Source organism: Podarcis gaigeae, assembly GCF_964106915.1.
Source record: "Podarcis gaigeae genome assembly, chromosome: 17".
NCBI classification, from domain to species: Eukaryota; Metazoa; Chordata; class Lepidosauria; order Squamata; family Lacertidae; genus Podarcis; species Podarcis gaigeae.
This window is the reverse complement of record NC_139694.1, coordinates 12631313-12656644: the sequence shown is the minus strand read 5'-3', so window position 1 is coordinate 12656644 and position 25332 is coordinate 12631313. Positions and strand designations below refer to the sequence as shown.

The following is a 25332-nucleotide window of genomic DNA, read 5'->3' as shown; positions in this document are numbered from 1 at the left end:
TGAGCAGCAAGGTCTCTGTGGGGAAGAAACGGGGATGGCACAATCTATTTGCACATTCAGAGCTTGTTGCCCTGGCAGTTCTCAAACCTTCGCATTTCCACTGAACTCTTTGGACTCTCCAGCAACCGCTCAAGAGAAGTGGATTTCAAACTCCGTGACCTTTTGGAAACCCGTTCTGTAGCTACTGTATTTTTCGCTCTATAAGACACACCAGACCATAAGACCCACCTAATTTTTGGAAGAGGAAAACAAGGGGGGGGGGGGAATTCTGAATCGCAGAAGCCAGGACAGCTGCGCAGCGATCCCGCTGGCTGTCCTGGCTTCTTGCTTGGCTGCGCACAGCCTCTCCCGGGCAGGGGATGAAGGCTCCCACTGCCCGCGAGAGGCTGTGCACGGCTAAGGCTCCCCCAAGAGCCACGCTCCCTTTAAAGAGCTTTCGGATTGTGTGTGCGGCTCTTGGGGGCTTTTCCCCGAGGAGGGAGAAGGGCAGCCCTTCTCCCTCCTCAGGGAAAAGCCCCCAAGAGCAGCACACATGCTCCATGCGGCTCTTTAAAGGGAGCACTGAGCAGAACCTCCCGCCTGCATTCGCTCCATAAGACGCACACACATTTCCCCTTGCTTTTTAGGAGGGGAAAAGTGCATCTTATAGAGCAAAAAATACAGTATTTATCAGTGCAGGAACCACTACACCGAAACCCTGCACACTACAGGTGATTCAGACAGTGGCATAGTGTGGGGGTGGCCACAGGGGCAGTTGCCCTGGGCACAAAATTGTTTGGGGTGCAAAATTTTTCAACACCCAGTGCTGCCTCAATACAACTGCATGCTTCCTGGCTCCGTTGAAAATGGCTTCTCTAGGAAGTGACCTCTCCTGACAACAGAGTGGCTCTTCTTATCTCTGCGGCTGCAATCTCCTGGGTGACGCAAACACCGTTAGGCTGTTGAATGTGCATGCCTACAGTTTTGCTTCCTCTCATCCCCCCCCCCCCCCCAATCCATGTGGCCCCGGGCACTGGTAACCCACGCTATGCCACTAGATTCCGAGGCACTTACTGGGGTGCAGTCTCCATTTGCGGGACCTACCAGACTTTCTGGGGCTACAAAGAGGACAACCTAAAGCAAACCCACCCTTCTCCATGACCTGTGCATTTTGGTCGAAGATTGGTTATGGTGGACAACTTAATTTTTGCCGTTGCTGATATTTTTCTGGAAGAATCTTGATAAAACCCCTGGTTCCCAGAAACATGGTCCTTGCTACTGACCGCACACGAGTTTACACAAGACTTACCAAACAGAAGCTCTTCTCCATCATTCTTCCATGGTGAAGCTTCATTGAAATGAACAGATTGTTCATATTCATATTTTAAGAATTATTGGACAATACATAGTTATTTAAATTCCTCTTCTTACAGTGATCCAACTCTGCTGAAGCATATTCACAACAAAGCTTTACCAAGAAGGAATGAGGGAATTGTCATCACATGCCGACATTTCCTTCTTTTTACATGATCACAGATTCCTTTGGAATTACTCCACAGTTGTCAAACTCCTGACTCAAAAACTAGCTTCACAACAGAGGTTAATACAGAGATTTATTTTTTAAATTACACCAGACAAAAGTTGAACCAGAATACTGCAAAGAAATCCTTTTTTGACCAGGTAAAGACCCTAAACCCTAGCTACCAAGACACAGAGAATCAGGGTGGAGGGAGGAGAGTATCAAAAATAACAGGAAAGTGTATGAAAAATCTTTGCAAGGTTTGTGATCTTCAAGTCATCAAAAAGCACCTGCAGGTTGAGCGTTTTAGTATAAGAAACAGTCCAATTTCTCCCACTTCTTGACAATCCCTCTGTACATTTTTACTGGACCTAAAATGTGCTCAAAAGTGTTTTTCGTTCACTTTGTGATGGGCAGTCGCTGATGTAAACATGATCCATTAAGAAAAGGTACCGCCACTCTCAGCAGCAAAGCACATTGTTTCAAGTTTCTTTCCCCCACAAAGTCTTTTTATATTGTCTCTATAAATGTACATGACAGCACTGACACATACAGACAGTCCTAGGCTATTACGACGGACGCTGAAGAAGACCCCCACACAATACCACTGAACCGTGAAATATCAAACCAAAACATCTTATGTATCCATTACAACTTCTCAAAATTGCATTTCTGTTGAAATGACAGCTTGGGGCTACATGCCATCTGGCAAAAATCCAAAGGTTACAAGAAGCCGTTTTTCCCCATAGCACCTTTGACTACTTCTCCTAAGCAACGACCCCATTCACACTTACCGTATTTTTCAGTGTATAAGACAATGCTTTTTGCTAAATTTTGTTAGCCAAAAATTGGGGATCATCCTATACATGGAACAAACGGTATTTCCTTGATCTTCCCACGGCTGCCGTGAAAGCTTCTGCTTCACTCAGCGGGCAGCATTGGTGCCCTGCAGAAAGCTCAACAATTTTGAGTAACTTCTTCGTTTTTGATTTAAAAAAAAATAGAGGTCATCTTATACATGGAAAAATATGGTACTTATGAGAAAATATGGCAGAAATTAGCAGGGTTTGCTTTAAATAACACCATGCCTAGGACTGAGTTGGTACTAAGAATTGCCTTCGGTGACAATTTCTTGGCTCTGATATTAAATTTGATTGGCTTTGATTAAATTTGACAAGTTAAAATTAATTAAAATGCAACTGTTGTTCACCTTGGGATACTCAGGTCTAGATAATGCCGTACTGAATCTAGCATAGATTTAAGCCTCTCTCTTCTTAAACCAGAAGGCTCTGTAATCATTTTTTCTAGAGAAAAATACGACTCACTTACTTAGGTTGGTAGCATATCTTAACATCTCTAAAGGATTTTCAGTAAACCAGAAGCATGGGATATGTAGACGTGTCCCTTAAGACTGATTCTCACAACTCCCACTGAAAGTTTCAAACTATCTTAGGTCACAAAGAAACCTTAAAGGTGGCTCTGCAGCTAAATGAGTCAAAGATGCAATTCATTCCTTTCCAGTCTCCACTGGTGGGAAAATTGCTGAAGCCACAACAGCTCATTTTTTTAGAAGTCAACATGGCTACATATTTTTAACATTCCAATACCACAGGGCAGAGAGAATCCTTCTTCACTACTGTTAGTAACATAATAAATTAAGTGTTGAATGATTGGTTATGATTACCGTATTTTTTGCTCTATAAGACTCACTTTTTCCCTCCTAAAAAGTAAGGGGAAATGTGTGTGCGTCTTATGGAGGGAATGCAGGCAGCACAGCTATCCCAGAAGCCACAACAGCAATAGGGATTGCTGTTTTCACTGTGTAGCGATCCCTCTTGCTGTTCTGCCTTCTGAGATTCAGAATATTTTTTTTTCTTGTTTTCCTCCTCCAAAAACTAGGTTCATCTTGTGGTCTGGTGCGTCTTATAGAGCGAAAAATACAGTATAAGCTGTGGGAGATGAGAAACTTCTCAACTTGTCTTTTGTTAGCCCAGCTAATTGAAAATCCCTGTATTTAATAAGTCCAGGTTTTCCTTTCTTATTAAATGCATTCATCATAAAAGGTTTGTGTCACTTGTCTAAGTGTCAGGCTGATGCATTCCGCTGCCCCACCCTGCACACTGTGATTTCTGCACTTACTTCCTGGTTCTCACCAAACCATAGTTTGTCCAAACCAGGATCAAAAATCATTGCTGTCAAATGAGTATGGTACAACCCATCTGTTGAATTACTTCCTCCCTGTGATAAAGGGTGAGGGTAGTTAATATGCATTGACTGAGATTTCTGCCAGGAACCTAATGCATAGACAAGGCCTTATTTCAAGTTAAATTGTCCCTAGAATGAAGTCCTAAGACTTGGGTTCACATGTGGCCTCCTTCCCTCATGTGCAGTGATTTCTGCACTTCCTTTGTAGTTCTTCACAAACCCTTGTTTTGTCATTTTCTCTGAAATGGAAAAAATGGTTTGTTTCAATCCTGGTTTGCGGACCTGGATTGTGGGCAGACAATGGTTTGCACAAACCATATTTGCCTGGTTTGAATGTAACTGAAAGCATGATTTGCTACTTAAACAGAAGTGAGGGAAGAAAACAGGGTATGCAAGGGAAGGAGAGAGAAGAGACTACTCAAGCACAGGCTTCCTTCATGTTGCACCAAAGCATAATGGCCCACAATTTATTGTACCTATCTATTAAGCAGAAAGTCTGAAAAAACTCAATTACAAACCCTAAACCAGAAATTTTCCCATTTCTACAAGGCAGTCAAAATGTTTCCAGTTAAATAAATCAGATTCCAAAGTATTTTAATTATGAAAACTTAACTAAGTCTCCCCTAACAATAATGTCCGTAGGAAATCTTTCAGTGAAATTCCATTTTTCTTGATTACTTTATCAACACGTTCAATGCACCCAGTGGTTTGCATCTGCTTTCTGGTACGCTTACTTCAAACACAAGCAGTTGCCCCCGCAAGGTCACACAAAGTGAAGAGAGATTAGTGTGTCTTTTCTGATAAAATCCAATGCCTTGGTTTAGGATTAACGTGCTAATGCTAATTTAAAAACCTGAGAGGGCTGGCAGAGGAGAGCAGAACTCTGAGGGAAGGGGAAGCTTTTTAAAATAAGAAGAGAAATGGGAATATCACATTATTAAAGAAGCATTTTTCAGCAAAATATTAATATTGTTCATTTGTCACACAGAGTCAGAAATACTGGTTTGGGGCTAGCAGAACATGATTATTCTCACAGAGGCCTGGGCATCTCCTGAATCAGGGGAGACTAGCATCACCATCTGTACACCTCCCTATTCCTGTAGATCTCAGAATGGTTCATAACATAAAAAAGATGCAGGAACTAGGGAGAGAGCCTGTTTGGGATAGGTTGTGTCCCCCTGAAGGAACAGGAATGTAGCCTGAGGATCTAACAGTCCAGGGATTTCCAACAGGTCGATCGCGATCTACTGGTGAGGTTTTGGGAAATCGCGGTCGATCGCTGGGTCCCTTTCCTTAGCATTGGTAAAATGGAATCTTGCAAGATTTGCAGAATGGAAGATGGAGTTCATTCAGTGAAGCTGTTGTTTTCCCCAGCCTAAAAATAAAATTAGGGCTTTCCTCCTCCCTAAAAAAAGGTCAACAACTTTGAACCCCCCCCCCCAAAACAGGGGTAGATCACTGCCAGTTTTTAATTCTGTAAGTAGATTGCAGTCTCTTGGTAGTTGGCCACCCCTCTAATAGGTAATCAGTGCAGTTCTATCAACACCAGTGTAATATGTGCACTTTTCACAAATGTCTCACAAAGCATCCTAGCAGCTGCATTTTGCACTAACTACAGCTTCCAAACCAGATACAAGGGTGGGCCCACATACAGTGCATTACAGTAGCCTGTAATCATGCACACACATTATAGCAGGAACTTGGAGAAGCAGAAAAACCTCTTCTTAGATAGTGGACCACTTTGTTTGCTTTTTTAAAAAAAACATGCTCTCTGATTAATTTATTCCATGAAAATTTCTACACTGCTGGCTTGTAAGAAACAACAACCAACCTTAGAGGGGTTTACAAAAAGATAAAGCAATAAAACTGACAAAAATTCACAACTGTACTATAAAACATACAAAAGTTTTAAAGGGACAGTTAAAATACCGTGGAACCTCTATTTGCGACCATAATCCGTTTCGGAGGTCGAAACGGGTCGTTGGGAAAGGCGCCATTGTGTGCAGGTACGGGTGGCGATTGCTCACTCCTGTGCATGCGCAAACGGCGGCAAACCCACCGGTTACTGCTGGGTTTGCCACGGTCGCGACTTGCAACGACTGTAAGAAGAGGCAGTGGTAAGTAGAGGTTCGACTGTACTAAGACAGTATTATAGGTAAAGGTAAAGGTACCCCTGCCCGTACGGGCCAGTCTTGACAGACTCTGGGGTTGTGCACCCATCTCACTCAAGAGACCAGGGGCCAGCGCTGTCCGGAGATACTTCCGGGTCACGTGGCCAGCGTGACATCGCTGCTCTGGCGAGCCAGAGCCGCACACGGAAACGCCGTTTACCTTCCCGCTGGTAAGCGGTCCCTATTTATCTACTTGCACCTGGAGGTGCTTTTGAACTGCTAGGTTGGCAGGCGCTGGGACCGAGCAGCGGGAGCGCACCCCGCCGCAGGGATTCGAACCGCCGACCTTTCGATCGGCAAGTCCTAGGCGCTGAGGCTTTAACCCACAGCGCCACCTGCGTCCCTGAGAAGACAGTATTATAGCCCTCTGAGCAGAAATCGATACAGCACTGATGCTGTTTTTTTTGCCTTACCATTAGTTTTTTTTACCATTTTTTTACCATTATCGTTAGTTTTTTTGCCTTACCATTAGTCTCTGCAAAATTCTGAACATCAGCCAGGGTTTTCAACTCCTTGCGTGGACATGCTGATACGCAAAGAGCGATGGACTTGATCTTCCGTTTCACCAGATCTACATTGCATGGCTCCAAAAAGAACACGTACCTTTAAGAAAACACACGCCCCGAAACATTCAGAATGGATCAAAAACAGACTTAAAAAGGATTTCTATCTAGAGATATTCTACCGGTAAGGAAACTCCCAAATCGCTAAACAAACTTTCTTCATTTTAAAACTTGTAACCTTTCCCTTTCAGAAGTACACTGTTCACCCAGAATTTAGTAGTGGCTTCCCCCCGCCCCCTTTCCTTTTGAAATGGCACTAAAATCTTCATAAGATGAAGTGCAGCCCCTTCCCAATGACGGATGCATGTCTGGCTATATAAACCATCACCAAAAGGCAAAGAGATAATATATGGAAATAAGGCACTGTTAGCAACTTACATTTCATCTGCTAAAGTACACCATTATCTCTCATTCCTCCTTGGGCTCTCAGGGGGCAATGGGATGTGTGTGGCATTTCTAGTTACATTTTAAAAGAACATCATACTTTAAAAGTTTATTTCAGGGCATACCAATAGGATAGGCAAAGGTAAAGGGACCCCTGACCATTAGGTCCAGTCGTGGCCAACTCTGGGGTTGGGACGCTCATCTCGCTTTATTGGCCGAGGGAGCCGGCGTACAGCTTCCAGGTCATGTGGCCAGCATGACTAAGCCACTTCTGGTGAACCAGAGCAGCGCACGGAAACGCCTTTTACCTTCCCGCTGGAGCGGTAACTATTTATCTACTTGCACTTGGCGTGCTTTCGAACTGCTAGGTTGGCAGGAGCAGGGACCGAACGGGAGCACACCCCGTCCTGGGGATTCGAACCACCGACCTTCTGATCGGCAAGTTCTAGGCTCTGTGGTTTAACCCACAGTGCCACCCGCGTCCCATATAGGATATTCAGCAACAAAATCTGGCAGCCAATAGGATATTAGCCAATATATAATAATATATATAATAGCCAATAGGATATTCAGCAACAAAATCTGGCAGCCACACAACACCTGAAGCTGACCATAATTATATCCTAAATGCTTTTCATTTTTCTGAGAATGTACTCAGCAAGTGCCAAGTGTAGAGAATGATTCACCAGATACTGTAGCAGGGAAGCTTGAAATGTGATACAGAAAAGTAGCAACTTGCTGCAATCGATTGTTCACAGTTACAGATTGATCTCTAGCACATTAAAGTGGTGCCGTCACACACAGCTCCATCTATCCTTTGTAATTGAAGTCACAATGTAAGCACTGAGTGTTTACTCCACATTGATGTCTTCAGGATGATCCCAGCTATCCCACCTCACCGCCCACCTCCCATTAAAATACCAAGCAAAAGTCAATTAGTAAAATTATATTGGTAACTTGAAAGCAAAACAGAGATCCCAATGTGTTCCAATGGATAAGCATTACGGAAAACAGCTTCTTATTTTAAATAGATTTTCCACATGAATGGTTTGTAATTCAATGGGCAACTTCAGCACATTTTTTGGAAAGATAACTTTGGGTACCTGATTCACCCCCCCCCCCCCGACAATAGCTTAAAATAACTTATCTTAGAGAACTGTGTGATTTCCGTCGTTTAACAAGTTTTGTGAAACCAGCAGTAAGTGCCAGAACCCAATGTCAACTGGCATTCATTTGGATCTATAAAATAGTGCATGTATTTTCCTTGATAGAATAAATATGCCCAGATAAAAGCTTGTGAACCAAGGCAGAAAACTGTCTTTCTGAATCTGTGTGTGTACTTCTTTTTTTTATCACCAGAAGTGTGTAAAATGTGGCAAGCCCTTAGTTATCATTAGACTATATGGTATTATTCACACATGTTTCGACCCGGGCATAGGATGGAGGGACTCAGAGCATCAAAACTCCAACAGATCTTGGCTCCCTTTGGTTTCCAGGGAGGCCTCCGAACCCTGAGCTATGCATTCAGCCCACAGAGAAAGTTAAGCTTCCATGTCTCCTTTTTTTTGTGTCCAGGTTCAGCTACACTCATTCCTGGCCTATTATTCTCCTTCCTAGGATGAGTGGCACCTAACCAGTTGAGGTGAGAAAGGGCACATGTACCGTTCTCCCAAAAGCATTTCCAGTTGTCTCTATGGAAACACATTTGTTCTGCACCAACTTCTTTACATGTGCAGAGAAGATGCTTAACAGATTTGGCCAGAGCCAAATAATCTTGAATTCCCTCTGCTACTACCACAGGCTCGGTTGGGATCCAGGGGCATTATCTAAACCAGAGGGGTCCAATGTGCGGCCCTCAAGGACTTCTTTGGTGGCCTTCAGCAGCATTTGACACCCACCCATACCCACACCATGCAGCCCTCGTGCTGATTTCCCAAAGCCAGGTAAGTGAGGCGCTGGGCTTTGGGAAGGAGGCGTGAAGGCTCTGAGAGGGTCCTAGAGTCCTCCCAGCTTCTTCCCAGTCTAGTTAGCACTTTCGCAGCATTGGGAAGGAGATGGGAGGGCTCTAGGACCTCCTCACAGCCTCACACCTCCTTCTGAAAGCCCCAGAGCAGGCATCCCCAAACTCGACGCTCCAGCTGTTTTGGGACTACAACTCCCATCATCCCTAGCTAACAGGACCAGTGGTCAGGGATTATGGGAATTGTAATCCCAAAACAGATGGAGAGCCGAGTTTGGGGATGCCTGCCCCAGAGCCTTGCTTAGACAGCTTTGGGGAGGTAGCATGAGGGCCGGAGTGGGGGTGTCAATTTTGGGCCTCGTTACCTGCGCTGCTGCAATGTAGCTCATGGGTTCCGTGTCAAAGTGGCCCGCTTGGTATGAAAATATGGACCACCTTGTTAAACCAACCCCCAGTCCTATATCACTGCACCTGATCATTTATTTCCTTTGCAATTGTAGTATCTGTCCCACAGATATCTGTCACCTGCAAACATGGCGCAATTTGATTGCAGAGCTTTCCTTTTAAAGCACAAATTTACTGTGCAGCATTTCGTTAAATATGGACAAGGCTAACCAAGATTTGGGGAAAGAGTTCTTTAGCTCCTTCACTAGTATTATGGTCATGCTACTGGGAAAGTATGCCTTATGCGCATACAAATCAGGAATCAAAAACTTTTCCACATTAACGATTTAAGAGCTTGCCTATTTTTTTAAATTTTTTTAAAATAATATTTATTAAAGTTTCAAAAAATTACAAAAAGAAAAAAAGAAAAAGAAAAACAGAAAATACAAAATACAAAAACTAGAAACAATTAAAAACAAATCTGTCTTTCCATGTCTTGTCTTTCATTTGCTTGTTTCCCTGACCTCCTCACACCTCCCTTTTTTGTATTCTAGTTCAATAGTTGTTTCAGCAAGTCCTTTCCATCCTTATTTTTATCGTACTAATTTATCTTAATATATTATAACTTTACATTCTGACCTGTTGACAATCCATTATTACTTAACCCTTTATAGCATTACTGCTAAAACCACATAACTTCATTCCAGCATCCTTCTAACATTCCTTAATTTTACAGAAACACAGAAACATTGTCTATTTTAAGTCGGGAGCACGACTGCAGTGACCAAGTCCGTCTTGAATCTGAGCTTTAAGGTACATGCTCCCTAGGTTTTCCGATTTCATTGATTTTCTGCAATTCCTCTAGACAGCTCTATACTGTCAAATGAGCATGGCGCAGAAACACCAAACAGTATGCTCGATTAGAGTCTCAGGACAATTCCAGAGGCAAGCGTGGTCATATAACGGCTGCTTTGCACGCATCGCTAAGCCTTGATTTAGCATTTCGCAGACAAGTCTCAGTCAGCAAGAGTGAAGTGTGGGGCTTGCATGCATCTCCTCTTCTATCCTTCTGCATGGACAGGAAAAGGTCTTCTGGGGAGTTACTTTCTGGGGAGTTACTTTCGCAGAATCTTGGCTTAGTGTTATCTGCAAACCAGGAATCCTGGTTCAAAACAAACACTAGTCAGCTGCTAAACAAGCTTGCTTCTTTAGCAGTTAACAATAGTTCCTTTTAAATTGGGATTCTTGGTTTGCATGTAAAACTAAGCCAAGAGTCTTTGAAACTGAAAGTGCCGTATTTTTCGCTCTATAAGACACAGCAGACCACAAGACGCACCTAGTTTTTGGAGGAGGAAAACAAGAAAAAAAAAATCTGAATATTAGAAGCCAGAACAGCAAGAGGGATTGCTGTGCAGTGAAAGCAGCAATCCCTCTTGCTGTTCTGGCTTCTGTGATAGCTGCGCAGCCTGCATTCGCTCCATAAGATGCACCCACATTCCCCCTTACTTTTTAGGAGGGAAAAAGTGAGTCTTATAGAGCAAAAAATAGGGTAAACTTGGCAAAACCAAGTTTTTACATCACCAGATTTTAAAAATTGCTCATATGGGACCATATTGTTAGATAAGAGGGGGGTGAAGCTGAAAAATCAGTACTGTTGCCTAAAGCCATTTAAACCACTAGGGATTTTCCTAGCTCACAAGCCATCCATGACACTCGTTGCCTCTGTGTTACACTAGCTCTCTTGGAAACAAATTGCATATCAGTTTCACATATTCTAGGGTATCTGAAGGGACGAGGAAGGCAATAGGGAACAGTCCTTATGATCTCCCAGGGTATTGGAAGAGGAGATTGTCCAAAGCAGCCTTGCCTTAAATGATGCTCTTCAGATGTTGGAGTCCAATCCCTATCAACCCCAACCAGCCTGGAATGATGGAAGTTGTAGTTCAAAAACATCTGGAAGGCACCAAGTTGGTCCAAGGGGGTGGGTGGGTTATACTTAAGTTTAAAATGGAATTAGAAGAGTTATCAGGCAGAAACCTTTTTCGTTTATTTTTGAGAAGGAAAATAAGCTTCCTGTGTTTCAAATTCACTAGATGTTCTGAATCATTACATTTTCTGAAATGGAAAAATTCTACCCATCAAACTATTTTACATCCAGGGATAGTGGGAAGCAAGTCAAGAAACTAGCAAAAAAAAGTTGTGGCCTTTTTGCTGCCCGTCTTCGGTTACATGTAATGTTTCCATCTCTTTAAGAAATAAGCATTTTTTATGGATGGAAAAGATGACATTTAAAAAAAAACAGATTTTTAATAAACATTTGGACCAAAAAAGGAAGAATATGAAAAAAAATCTGTACGATAAAAATCTTGCAATAAAACCATCTGCTACGTCAGCTGCTGAGCAGACGGAGAACTTTTTGTGGCAATCTCAAGGAAATATATAGTGTAGTAATTGCTAGTACTGTTTTATGGAGCACATTTTATTTCCTATAGGCCAAAAGGTTGTGTGTTCCATGGAAAGGTGATGACTGATATAAAGCATAAATAATTTGGTAAGAAGTGACTAGTACTTGTCTTTCGAGATGGGTCCCCGAATATAAATTAAACAAGCTCAAAGTAGGGAGCCTCTAGTCCACAAGCAGAAAGTGACCCTCCAGATTTCTCATGGTACTCACCCTAGGCCACGCCCCTCTCCCCAGGTCACACACCCCAGGTCACACCCTATTCTCAGGCCACCCCCCCTAAAAAGCCCTGATCTGTGTCCCCCTCGGGGGCTTTTGTGCCAATGAGCTGGGATAATGTCTCCTGCTTACCTGCAGCTGTTGGGTGGGGTTGCATGGCTTTTGCATGGTTGGAAGGTAGCTGTGGCGATCACACAGGGCCCCCGGACGTTTGACGGTCTATTGACCCTGTGCCACCACTGTCATTGCTTTCTTCGCTGCCACCAACCCGTTTCTCACAGGTACACACGGAGTCCAGTCAGTTGTTAACATTAACAAATACCGTATTTTTCGCCCTATAGGACGCACTTTTCCCCCTCCAAAAATGAAGTGCGTCCTATGGGGCGAATGCAGGCTTTCGCACCGACCCCTCTCGCTCTCCAGGCTTCAGGAAGCTATCCGCAGGCTCGCAAGGCTTGCGGGCAGCAGCCTGCAGCCCGAAGCATGGGGCGCTCTGCACAGCGCGCCCTGGGCTTCGGTTCCCCGACCTGGTTTGCAGTGAAAAGCGCGCTTCTCCCCGCCGCCAGCCCCACAAGCTCGGGGGACAGTGGGGAGGCGCAGCGCGACCTGGTCTGAAGGCTCAAACACCTCAGACCATGAAAACCCCATTTTGTTAGGCTGAAGACAGAGTCAAGAATCAGGTTCTTTGTAGCTTTTCAAAAAGTGGTAGTTTTTATTACTTCTGCACCGTTTGCTCCGTGTCTCGCTTTCAACATCTGAACTGCACACAGGGGAAAAGCCAGCGTAGCCATATTGTCACTGCACTGAAACGTGACTGAAGTCGAAAAGGGGTTGAATTCTGTTACCACACATTATGCCAGAACAAAAGGTAGCGCAAGAAGAAATTTCAGAAAGTCATAGAGACAAATCTTGTTTCTTCCAAGCGTCATTGCTTTCTGCGTCAATGCCTGCATGGCTTCTATCAAATTTCATTTTCTCGTTCACTGAATATATATTTTACTTTTCAAAGGACTCTGAATTTTAGAGAAAGGAGGAAAGCCAAAAGACATGCCTAATAATGGAAACTGATAGAATCCAACTGAATTATAACCTATCTTTACCGTATATTGCATCCACACCTTTGGCCTTCCCCATTTTGCTGCTGTTGTTCCCTTATTCTTTTCATTTTGGGTGACTTTTGGCCAGCTAACAATGGCAAGCAGTTACAGGACTAAACAGGAAGGTACCATAGTATGGTTCTCTTTGACTGCAATTAATGCTGTCTCCCATGTGTGCAACAGTATATATCCTTGTTACTTTACAGCATATCCAGGGCTAAAGCCCTGGATATGCACACACTCTCAGTTCTAGCGACCAGCCTAGGTCCAATACCTATCCCTGTTCCTTTGCATCATCTCTATTGTTTGATTTTCAATAGGATGTCCTTCACATTTGCAATGGAAAGGACTTAGGTCATTCTTAAGTATTGTTCCTCAAAGGTCCACATACATGCACTTCAGCTATCCCAGAGCCCTTTAAATGTTTCTGAGCTACATAAACTCTGCCTTGCATCACATAACTCTGAAAATATATTCCAAAGCTCCCACAATACTAAAACATCTAAGGGCTTTTCTACAGCACAAGCTCAAGCTGATTTGTTGTTGGTTAGTCATGTCCGACTCTTCGTGACCCCATGGACCAGAACACGCCAGGCACTCCTGTCTTCCACTGCCTCCCGCAGTTTGGTCAAACTCATGCTGGTAGCTTTGAGAACAAGCTGATTAATGGTCATTATCTATCCTCACTGAACTGTAGTCAGGTAAGAAACAGAGAATTCGCTGCACTTTCAGCAGTGATATGGGTCTTTAGAAAAGCTTGAATTAGAAAAGTTGCCTTTAGGTACATCAGAAAATGTTCAATTTGGTTATATTGTCTAAACACCAAATCAGTTATTGCATATGTTGTTATTATTATGAAAAGTCAATTTTTTGTTTTACAGCTCTTATTTTAGAAAAGTGTTGTTTGTTGTTCACATTGCTAAATTATTTTTAAATGGGGATATGTTCAGTTTGCATCAGAAATTTGTTGTGATGTCCAAGAGAGTAATCTGATTTAGCATGTTTATTTTACATATATTTAGTAAAACCAACGCCTTTGAAATTGCCTTACTTAACATCACATTTGCAACTGGTATCCATTCACTGTTACTAATGAACTAATGAACTTCACAGAAAAATTTCAACCCCATGTCAGTACTTCACAGAAAACAATTCCTTTGGCGAAGACTATACTGGTATATCAATAATATAAGTGCTAAAATAGTGTGTAGCGTATATATTCATATGAATTCTCCACAACAGAAGAGAATTACAAAAACATAATTTTTGTAAGTAGTTCAGGAAACCCTGGAGAGGTACTAAGAACTCAGCACTATCTAAACACACAGAAGCATCAAAGGGATTCTAACTTGAAATTTTGGAGTACGTGGTTCACAAGTATGAAAGCCAGGAACACATTAAGGATGCACAAGTACCCAGGTACAAGAAGTGTTCATGAGAAAGTGATCACTTGACATAAAACTATGGTGTCCACACTTAGAGTAAGAAATGCATTAATGTTCTCCCTAATCTTGCCACCCACAGCCAAAATGAAAGAAAACTATATTCCATCAGTTAATGAAACAACTGTAGCAGTAATTGGACCCCATTACTCACTTCTTTTTTGTGAGGTCTAAGCCACTGTTGTCTATTCCATCTATTTTTATATTCTTCTGTCCACAGATATTTCCGTAGCTATCATATCCTGAAACCAATCTTGCAGCTGCTCCGGTAGCTATTGAAAAGCCACAAATAAGACCCTGGGAAGAAATGAGATGAGAACGAAAGCTTTCCATGGCAAACTGTATTAAAAAAGACCATTCTTTTTAACAGCAGCTTTCGGATATGTTCCCCGCAGAGATATATAAAACAAAAATTACTCCTGTCTCGCTTTCATCCTTATTTCAGGATCTTTTAAAAAGGAAAAGTGTCCCCCCCAAAAAAAAAACCTCTGTAACATCATGTGAAGTATGAATATATACCAGTTACATAAAGGCGGTCAAATTAAAACTCTGTGTTGAGAGAGAGAGTGAATCTGATGCATAAGAAATCTAGATGCATCTTGCTCTGAGTTGTCACAAACTTCCTAAAATAGGTTTGTGAACTGCATGAGTTTTAAAAACAGGGTTGCTTTCAGAAGTTCAGGTAATGGTGGAGACCAGCAGTACACATTGTAAGTCATATATAATACAGCTGGCTGTGACCCTTCCTTTAGGATAAACATCTTGCACTAGTGGTGCCCATGCCCTAGGGATTTTCAGGCTGGGCTACAGGCACATGATATGGGGCTGACCCATTGCACTCTGTATGAGGCTAAGCCCCCGAAGGTGCTACTGAAGCAGCAGCTAGTGCAGAATGCAGCTGCTGGCCTATTGACAGGTACAACAGGCAGAGAAATCGTGTTATGCCGATTCTCAGCACTTGCTGCCATTTAGCTTCTTGGTCCAATTCAAGGTGCTGGGGATCGTACTTAAACCTCTTAACACTTTACATCCCTTGAGGGGGACCACCTCACTACTGGAAAGACTCTGTTCCACGTGCCTTCTATTAGGAAGGGAAAAATTAAGAGTGCTGAAAAGGAGCTTCTTCTGAGCCGGTGTTTCCCCAAACTTGGGTCTCCAGAGGTTTTTGGACTACAACTCCCATCATCCCTAGCCATAGCTGTCAAATTTTCCCTTTCTTGCGAGGAATCCTATTCAGAATAAGGGAATTTCCCTTAAAAAAGGGAAACGTTGATAGCTATGTCCCTAGCTAGCAGGACCAATGGTCAGGAATGATGGGAAATGTAGTAAAAAAACAACAACAGCTGGAGACCTAGGTTTGGGAAACACTGCTCTATGTGATCACACGAGAATAACTGAAAAGTCTCTAGGACTCATCTGGCAATATTCTTCCACTACTTTTGGGTGGAATCCAGCAGAATACTAAGGCACAAGGATTTCCACTTGCACAATGGAACATTGTCCCCCAACTACTGCCCCTGCACGCCCCAAAATTCTGCTCTTGGAGTTCCCTCAATGCTCTGGAGCAGATTTGGGAAGCCTGCAGGGCACAAATGGGGAGAGGAAGAAATTCTTGCACTGACAAGTGAATACCACAGTGTATTCCCCCAGGCTTTTAGTATTCAAGTGTTAACTTTGGTGTGATGGTAAGGAGAGGGCAATTGTATTGCAACGGTGCTGGATGTAGTACCGTATTTTTTGCTCTATAAGGCTCACTTTTTCCCTCCTAAAAAGTAAGGGGAAATGTGTGTGCGTCTTATGGAGCGAATGCAGGCTGCGCAGCTATCCCAGAAGCCAGAACAGCAAGAGGGACTGCTGCTTTCACTGCGCAGTGATCCCTCTTGCTGTTCTGGCTTCTGAGAGTCAGAATATATTTTTTTCTTGTTTTCCTCCTCCAAAAACTAGGTCTTGTCGTCTGGTGCGTCTTATAGAGAGAAAAATACGGTACTTAATTTCAGTATGTGGTTTTAATGTTGTATTTTAATGTATGCAACTGCCTTAAGGTCTTAAAGAAAGGCAGTCAAAAAGTTCTGAAAAACAAAAGCAAATTATAGTTCAATGAAAGGTTGAGAATTTTTTTAAAAAAGGAATTGTTGGTGCCAGCATGTTTTAAAGCAGTGTTCAGATAAGTAGGTCAGCATTCTACAATAAGAGGTGTGTTGGCAGAAGAGGAACTGTTGTGTAATTTCTAATGCACAAAATACACTGATCTCAGAGTTGCGCTGAAGCCAGTCACATTAGTATTTTATCACAGCCATTTAACATCACACACACACACACACACACACACACACACACAACCCTGCACCCTAAATAAAGGTTTCGACAAGGAGTTCCTTAAAAAAAGTCCTGCGCTGATTCCCCTTTAGAGCTGTGTTACTTACCATGCCGACGCAAAAGAGAATGAACAGCAACAGCCATGGGATATCTGTGCAGCTGCGATCCTCCAGGGGCTTCCACTCTCGCTTGGAGCTCTAGTATTTTTGGACGGGACAAGGAGAAAAAGAGGATGGAGAAAAGAGAAAGGTTATGCAAGACTAGTCAGAGTCAGACTGTTCTGCGCGAAATAAAAAAATGCAACTTAAATAATATTCTCAGACACTGAGTCTATCACTGGTTATTCTACTGCAGACCTCCTGTTGGGTGGGCTCCAACACTTCTAGGCTTCAACGTCCCAGAACAGCTGGAAATTAATTCCTATGCTTTTTATCACTGTCAGGAGCAGCAATAAAACCACCAGTGCAAATAGTTCAACAGCCGGACACTAATTCAGACATGCGTGTGTACCACCTGATGGGAATAAAAAACAGATTGTGAAGCTGTGCTAGAAATTATTATTTTTTACATCTGTTTTTGATCCCTTTTGTGAATCATTTGATCACACGGCATCTGATCATCAACAAAATGTAACTAGCTATCTGATCTGCAAATGTTCTTTTTACACATGGTACAATAAGCATATCAGTGATCAATCAGCTATGCATTAGTAGTGAAACCCTAATGTATTTATTCTTGTAGAAATATTCAATGTGAACACAGCCATGGACATACATTAATTTTCAAACACGTATACATCAATTCTTCAGCATCACATCCTTACCTGAAGATGCATGAAAACTAAGGTCAAGGCTATACCATCATCAAACTCGCATTCTGAAACATGTGACCTGGGCAAGATTTTTGTGCAAGGTAAATACCCTACCATGTCATACACCCTTAGGTAGAACTTCCAATATTTCATCACTGTGCTTTTTAAAAGAGCAGAACTGAATTTGGTGGGAAGTTATCTAGTCAAGGCACTCCAGCAAGAACCTACCAAAAGGGCAAGGGGAAAGAAGGCAGGGATGAAAGACATCGTTTCTGTATCCCTGGCTGGAGCAGAAAATGGGAAACCAGCCTGGTCAATCAAGACTTTAGTAATTTCAGCATCCCTCCACAGCCTCTGTACATACAGTAATCTTCTTTACAAGAGGGATAAACAAATAAGCTATTCACAAACTCCTCAGTCTGAACACTACAGGCAGGATTAGCTGCAATAGAGACAAAAAGAGACATACAACTAATAAAAGGAATCGTTTTTCATTGCTGAAGATGAGGACAGGGGTGGCTTTGCAATTTTGGTGAGCCAGAACAAAGGAGGCCAAAGCTTAAAGGGGTGAGATTGAAAACAATCCACACTATTTAGATTGGGCCACTTGATGATTTTAAGGTACCTATCTTTAACAGGAAAGTGAAATTGAGAAGGTATAATAAGACAAGATAATACTCAAACTTTGTCTGAATCTGTGGCAGGTGCTCAGTGAGTGCAAAGCTACTGTTTCTGGTAGCTAGAAATTCTCCATTAAGGCTCATTTAGATTTATAGTCAACTGTATGAGGCTCTAGACAAGTAGCAATACTTCATCCACCATCACAAAGCAAGGGATCATTATTACTGTGCTACAAATGGAGAAACTGAGTTTGTTAGCGACCACACTCCAGACGCAAAGGTTGCACCAACCAGCCATCTTGTTTGAACTGCATTTTAAATTCTTCTGACGACTCAAATGTTTCCTCTTTGCTTCCTCCTAAGCAACACTCACAACGAAGTTCTAAACTGTTTCTTAAAACATGCTTCGGGGACATAAGTAAGGGGAGCACTTCAAAGGAACCCCAAATGATAAGCATGTTCAAAATTTGCACATCCAGATCAACTAGCAAAGAGTCAATAGGTGAGCTGGAATTCGAACTCCAGACCCGTTTCAATTAATCACAAGCACTTTATCCTCCTGCCCAGAGACCTGCTGGCTAACAAGCTCCTTAAGAGGCTTTCATTTTCATGACCACCTGTCTTCTATTTATCCATGCATGCCATGTGCACATACATCCACACACACACTAAAATCCTTTACTAATTGGAGAACCACATGCTAGATGTAAGCCAAATGAAAAGTGTGCATGCAGATTATAGCTAAGTTGTCAAGAGGTTTGATTAAAAACTGACATTTCTTACCCCACATATTTTCCTGACGCTGTTTCTTTATCAGCAGACGCTGCGTGTGCAAGATCCTCTGATCAGCAGGTGCTGACAGAATGGGGGCGAGGAAGGGAGAAGGCAAGTTCCTTCCCCAGCCATGGTGGTAGCTGACAGCGCCAGGGGATGTGCAGTAGAAGGACTAATTTCTCTCTCCGTGTTAAGGAAAGAAGGTAGTCCAGCTAGCTCCAGGTCTGTGAGAACCAGTAAACATGCAAATCCTACTCCAACCAGTGCATGCTAATTCTTAATATATACTCATCATACAATGCACCTGACAAACGTGGCCTCAATGTGAACTGCAGCAATAGCCTATTACACTAGATTTATGCCGAGTGAACTTCAGCTTGCTCTGCTCTGCTGACTGTATCCTGGGCAATAAGCCACGGCATTTTGCAAAGCAGTTTCAAAAGCATGACTCTGAAAAAGCAAATGCTCTTTGATTCATTTTTTCCTCCTTATTCTGTACACAGCCATTTCATGTTGACCATGATTCCTCCTGTCCAATTACCAGCTCCACCACTTTTCTTTTTCTAGAAAAAGAGGTGCTGGAACTCACCATGAACTCTGCCCCTGTTCTCTTATAATGGCAATGGTGCAAACCTGAGAGGTGCCAGAACTGAGTTCCAGTGAGTTCTGGCTGAAAAGAAGCCCTGACTCCATCATTGTTTTCTGCAAGGTGATCCCCTAGCCCCAATGTTCTTCTGTAACTGCTTAAACAAAATACTCGTAGGTTTTTTCTAGTTTACCCCTATCTCCATTCTGCCCTCTATTGTTTCCCTTGTGTCTATATTTAGATTGGAAGCCCCCCAGAGGAAGGAACTTGTCAAACCTGTTCTTTGTAAAGTGCAGCCTTTGGGATCAGAGCCACTCCACATTTTTCTGTGTGTTACAAGATGCGGTGCTGCAATCAGAAAGGCTTCAGGTGGCCTGAGCAGAGGAGACTGGCAGGTGTAGAATTTGTAATACATGGGCAGACCAAGAGGGAAAGAGCAGGTCAAGGTAGTAATACAGGGAAGAAACAAACAGGCAAAACGAGCTCAAGGAGATCTAAAACTAGCAGAAGTGGAGCAGGGCTGGCTCTTCATCATCTGCCTTGAACATTCAGGAGGATTCTGGCTAGCAATGTCTGCTGCCCAGCTTAAAATGCTGAAGTTCTCTTCACATACTATGGCACAATGGTACGGGCAATAGGGAACAAGAATATGGTCCACAGGGCTCCTGGCTTCTTGGAACACCATTGCATTTAAGACTGGGCAGCCCACATTTTCCATCTACCGTATTTTTCGCTCTATAGGACGCACATTTTCCCCTCCAAAACTTAAGATGAAATGTGTGTGCGTCCTATGGAGCGAGTGCAGGCTCCTTGGCTTCAGCGATAGCAACGCGAAGCCTCCAAAACGCAGAGGGAACGCTCCCTCCATGCTCCGGAGGCTTCGCGTTGCTTTCGCTGAAGCCGGGAGAGCAAGACTCTCCCGGCTTCAGCGAAAGGAACCTGATGTCTCTGGAGCACAGCGGGAACTTGCACTGCGCTCCGGAGGCTTCGGGCTCCTTTTGCTGAAGCCAGGAGAGCAAGACTCTCCTGGCTTCAGCAGAGAGGGAGAGCTGCGCAGCGCCCCTTCAGCGAAGCAGGAGGAGAAATGGAAGGGGCTCAGTTTCTCCTGCTGCTTTGCTGAAGGGGTGCTGAGCAGAGAGGGGGAGATTTTTTTCTTCTTGTTCTCCCCCTCTAAAACAAGGTGCGTCCTACAGAGCGAAAAATACGGTATTTCCTTGGTTTAGAAATGCCTTTGCTTATGCAGTCTAAACAGCACTACTCAGCCACAGAGGGGAGGTATCATCAGGCTCATGGGGGGGACGGGGAAAGGGGAGAAGACAACACCCATGTTTGCAGGAAGTGCCAAAACATATTTAGGGGAACAAACCCTAAGGAAGTGGGGGAACCCAAAACAGCCTAACAAGGACAGAGTGTGCTCAGTGGGGATGGGAAACTAACTATTGGGTTCGGGTGAGGTGGAAAGCCAGTCAGGAGAAGGGATGGAATAGGGTATCACGGAGAAGGGTGTAGCCAGGGGTGCCAACTTGAATATAATATTCAATGCATGCACATCATTTGAATGGCAATGCCCATCAACCTGGGGTGGGGGGCAGCCCTCTCAAATATTTTATTGGGAGGACCGAAGGGACCTCGACCCCTATGAATTGGCTCCCATGGGCATAGCTAAGCAGCTACAACAATGAACATATCCTCACTGAAACCCCACCTTTTTATAACCTGAGTACTATAGAAGCTTAATATTTAGGTTTTAGCCATTTTTGAACCTATCTTCTGCACTATTCTTTGTGTTGAATGTTGCCACTGTACATTCAACACTGTGCTGACCTTTAAAACCCTAAACAGCCTCGGTCCTGTATACCTGAAGGAGCGTCTCCACCCCCATCATTCAGCCCAGACAATGAGATCCAGCGCCGAGGGCCTTCTGGCGGTTCCCTCATTGTGAGAAGTGAGTTACAGGGAACCAGACAGAGGGCCTTCTCAATAGTGGCGCCCACCCTATGGAACACCCTCCCTTCAGATGTGAAGGAAATAAGCAACTATCCTATCTTTAAAAGACATCTGAAGGCAGCCCTGTTCAGGGATTTTTTAAATATTTAACGCTGTACTGTTTTTAACACTTGATTGGGAGCCGCCCAGAGTGGCTGAGGAAACTCAGCCAGATGGGCGGGGTATAAATAATAAATTTATTATTATTGTTGTTATTGTTATTATTATTATTCACTGCTATTCTCTGCATCTGAAGCCATTTAGTTTTCTGAAAAGAAAGAACCTTACGACACCTTACCAGGACGTAAGCTTTCATGGGCTAGCATCCACTTATCATATGCATGAAGCGTAATGCTTGGCTGGCAGGAATATATCCAAATGAGCGTAAGGGGTGTGTGGAATGTGATAGCTGAAGTTAAATGGAAATGAAATGTAAAACTGCGGCAGTTCAAGCTGAGCTTAAACATAAGCAAAATAAGCACAGTGACCCTTCACAACAGGAAACTATTGTCTCTGTTGGGATCCCAGTAAAGATAATTGAAATCAAGTTGCAATTCAGCAGTTTCATGATGGGGTTTCCCTTTCACGCTCCTTTTGTTCCGTCAGTAACAATTGCAGTAGGCTTAGATGTCCTACTGCTACTGTTTTCTATTGCCATTTCCAATGTCAGGTTTGTGTCCATTTATTATTTTGCACACAGCCTGGCCAGTTGCAACGAGCCCAGCTACCGCCCTGGAAACTGACTGATGTGCGAAGTCTCACAACATTCCTACTAAAAAAAAAAAAAGGAGTGTTTCGAAATTCATATGGCAATTCCTCCAAAGGTAGAAAGCAATAACAAAAACAATAATAATAAAATCAAAGGCTTTCCATTCTCTTGTGCATTCCACCTGCAAATGCAATCATGTAATAGGATTTTTTTAAAGCCAATGAATGGAAAAGCTGGAAAGGGATTTGGCAGTCCAAGCAATCACTCGCAGTTACCCCTGTGTAATCCGCTTCATTGCTTCGTCCATTGAGAACAGCTCACTTTCAAAGGGGGGGAAATAGGTGTGGTTCTAACAGGTGGTTGAAAGGTCACATGGATGAATTAAATCCACACCCATGATTTTCAACGTTGCGTCACATTAAGCCTTATTGCTATACCCCCCCCCTGCACCAGCATGATTAAGACTGCAGATAACCCTGCTAATCCAAGCTATTTAACCACTATTCCCTTTACTCCCCGAGACATCAGAAGTGCTGAAATGAAATCGTGTGTGCAATAAACACAAAAATACTTCCCGGCTTAAAACTATGCTCATTCCAGCAATTTTAATATTTCATTTATGAACAACACATCGTTTTAATCCAAGTATTATTATTACACGCTCTGCAGCAGCTCATTTTGCCCCTTCGTTACTGAAGCACCATAAAGCCGCAGCTGACAAGCCTGGCCAGCTGCCCAAAGTGATTTCAGCCTCTCCTCTCAGCACAGACCAGAATAAGCACTATACTTTGCCCTGCCAGTTGCCACAGTGAAACGTTTTCCCTTCAAAAGTATTCAGGACCCAAGCATGGGGTGGGGTGAACATTTTGTTATGGCCTGGAGATCCAGGGGGACAAACCCACTACCCACACCCCTCAAAGTGTCCCTATTTTCCAGTCCCAGATTTACAGAAACTGCCGGGTCTCTCATTTTCATTGGATAAATGTTGGAGGGTATGGAGTTATGAAACCCCAAGCTATCTGAAGGCAGCCCTGTATAGGAAATGAATTTTTTAAAAACCTTTAGGTTTTTTTTATATGTTGGAAGCTGCCCAGAGTGGTTGGGGCAACCCAGTCAGATGGGTGGGGTATAAATAGTAAAAATATTGTTGTTGTTGCTAAATAGGACATCTCTATTTTCATTGGAGAAATGTTGGAGGGTGTGCATTACCATGAGGGGGGAAACTGAAGTTATATTGTATAATATGCTTGATGATGATGATCGAAACTTTTCCCCTGTATATATGTACTTCCTGGCGAAATCTCATGAGTTTTGCTCGAGCCAATCAGAAGCAGCATTAGACCATAGCAAGCAGCATTCTTTTTTTTTAATATTTTATTTAGGATTTTCTTGTTTTACAGAAGTGTAATGCCTCGTATTTTTTCCCCCCCATGTAACATTTTTACAAATCCGTTTCATTTGTTGAGGCATTAGGGGGAGAAGGGAAAAAAAGCAAAAAGAAAGGCGGTGGAGGGAGGGAAGATGGATGGGGGTGGGGTCAGGTGGTGGTGTTTCTATTATGCTTAATGTATGTAGAGTTTGGTGTCAGCGTGTTTGTGTTGTTCACTTGTGTTCCTTTGGTGGTGAGAGAGTTTGGGGTTGGCCTAGGGTGTGATTGTTTGTTTGTGATTGGCTGTGGTGATCTTTGTTTTCGTGTGTGAGTGGGGTGGGTGGGTGTTTTGGATCAGGTTAGCCATATTGATTTGTATGCTGTTGGTGGATTATTGTCATTGTCCTGTTGGGCTGTGTATGTGATAAAGGGGAGCCATACCAGGGTGAAGGTGTCTTCTTCTGTTTGTCCCCGTGTCAGTTTCAGTTTATTAGTTAATTTTTCCAGTAGGGCTGTTTCCCATACTATTTGGTACCACTGGTCCATGCTTACTCCTGACAGGTCTCTAGCAAGCAGCATTCTAAACAGACCCTTGTTGGCCCGGACAATAGAAGGTGGTTGGTACTGCACCAACTGAGAGTGTGTGCATATCCAGGGCTTTAGCCCTGGATATGCTGTAAAGTAACAAGGATATATACTGCTGGACACATGGAGACAGCACTAATTGCAGTTAAAGAGAACCATGCTATGGTACCGTCCTGTTTAGTCCTATAACTGCTTGCCACTGTTAGCTGGCCAAAATTCACCAAAATTGAAAAGAACAAGGGAACAGTAGCAGCAAAATGGGGGAAGACCAAAGGCGTAGATGCAATATATGGTAAATATAGGTTACAATTCTATTGGATTCTATCAGTTTACATTATTAGGCATGTCTTTTGGCTGCCATATCTAACTATAAACACAACTAAGGAAGTCAGAAACATAAGTGAGCTAAACAAAGGAAACAAAATGTAGCTAAACACCGCCAATCGATCATCTAGTTTTTCAAAACAGACAAAGCTTTCTGTAGACTGGCTCAGGCAATACAGTAACTAGGGAAGTAAATGAACGAAAACAGTATGTAAACAATTCCAATGTAGAGACCGTGTCTATGGCAACTGATGAGGAAGCAAAGTTGCCAGATAAAATGCCATATATATATATATATATATATATATATATATATAGTGTGTGTGTGTGTATAGAGAGAGAGTATAATACACACACACACATTTTGAAATAGGTATTAGCACCATAAGCAACGTTAATTTATGATTTTACAATGAAAAGGTCTAGAAAAATAAAGCTTTAAAACCCTTTATGTGTGTGCCAGTCAGCATGGCCAACGGTTCAAGGATGGTAAGATTTGTAGCCCAAAATTTCTGAAGGGCACCAAGCTGGAGAAAGTTGCTGCAGAATCATTCATCTCATTCCCACTGATACTTTTTTTTAATACAGCCATGCAGGAGCACGGAAATACAGGTGGTCACTGAAATTGCTTGTGAGCCCCTGTGGTGTCTGGAGGAAAGACAGGTGACTGCAATAACCCATTTGATACACTGAACATTGCTATCACGGTGACAAAAACATGCTGGGGGAGCCACAAGAGACATCAGCAGCAGTCCAGGTGTAGAAGTGCCATCCTATTATGATGACTCTTCTGTCTGCTGCTTGATATGGCCCAGAGGTTCAGAAGCAGAGCAGCGTGTGAAACATCTGGAAATTGGGCCAGGGGAGA

The 25332-nt window shown here is 43.1% G+C and overlaps 1 protein-coding gene across 2 annotated transcripts in view; it reads right to left on the bottom strand.

Moving 5' to 3' along the window:
* The window catches only part of SLC44A1 (solute carrier family 44 member 1), an 82571-nt gene that overhangs the window by 37539 nt on the left and 19700 nt on the right, over positions 1 to 25332 (bottom strand). For both annotated transcript variants that reach the window (XM_083718897.1, XM_083718896.1), the window contains exons 2-4: positions 16808 to 16897; positions 14539 to 14681; positions 6341 to 6477 (exon numbers count right to left, since the gene is read on the bottom strand). In XM_083718897.1, coding sequence (XP_083575023.1) covers positions 6341 to 6477; positions 14539 to 14681; positions 16808 to 16897 — 370 coding nt within the window. The remainder of the gene's footprint in view (positions 1 to 6340; positions 6478 to 14538; positions 14682 to 16807; positions 16898 to 25332) is intronic.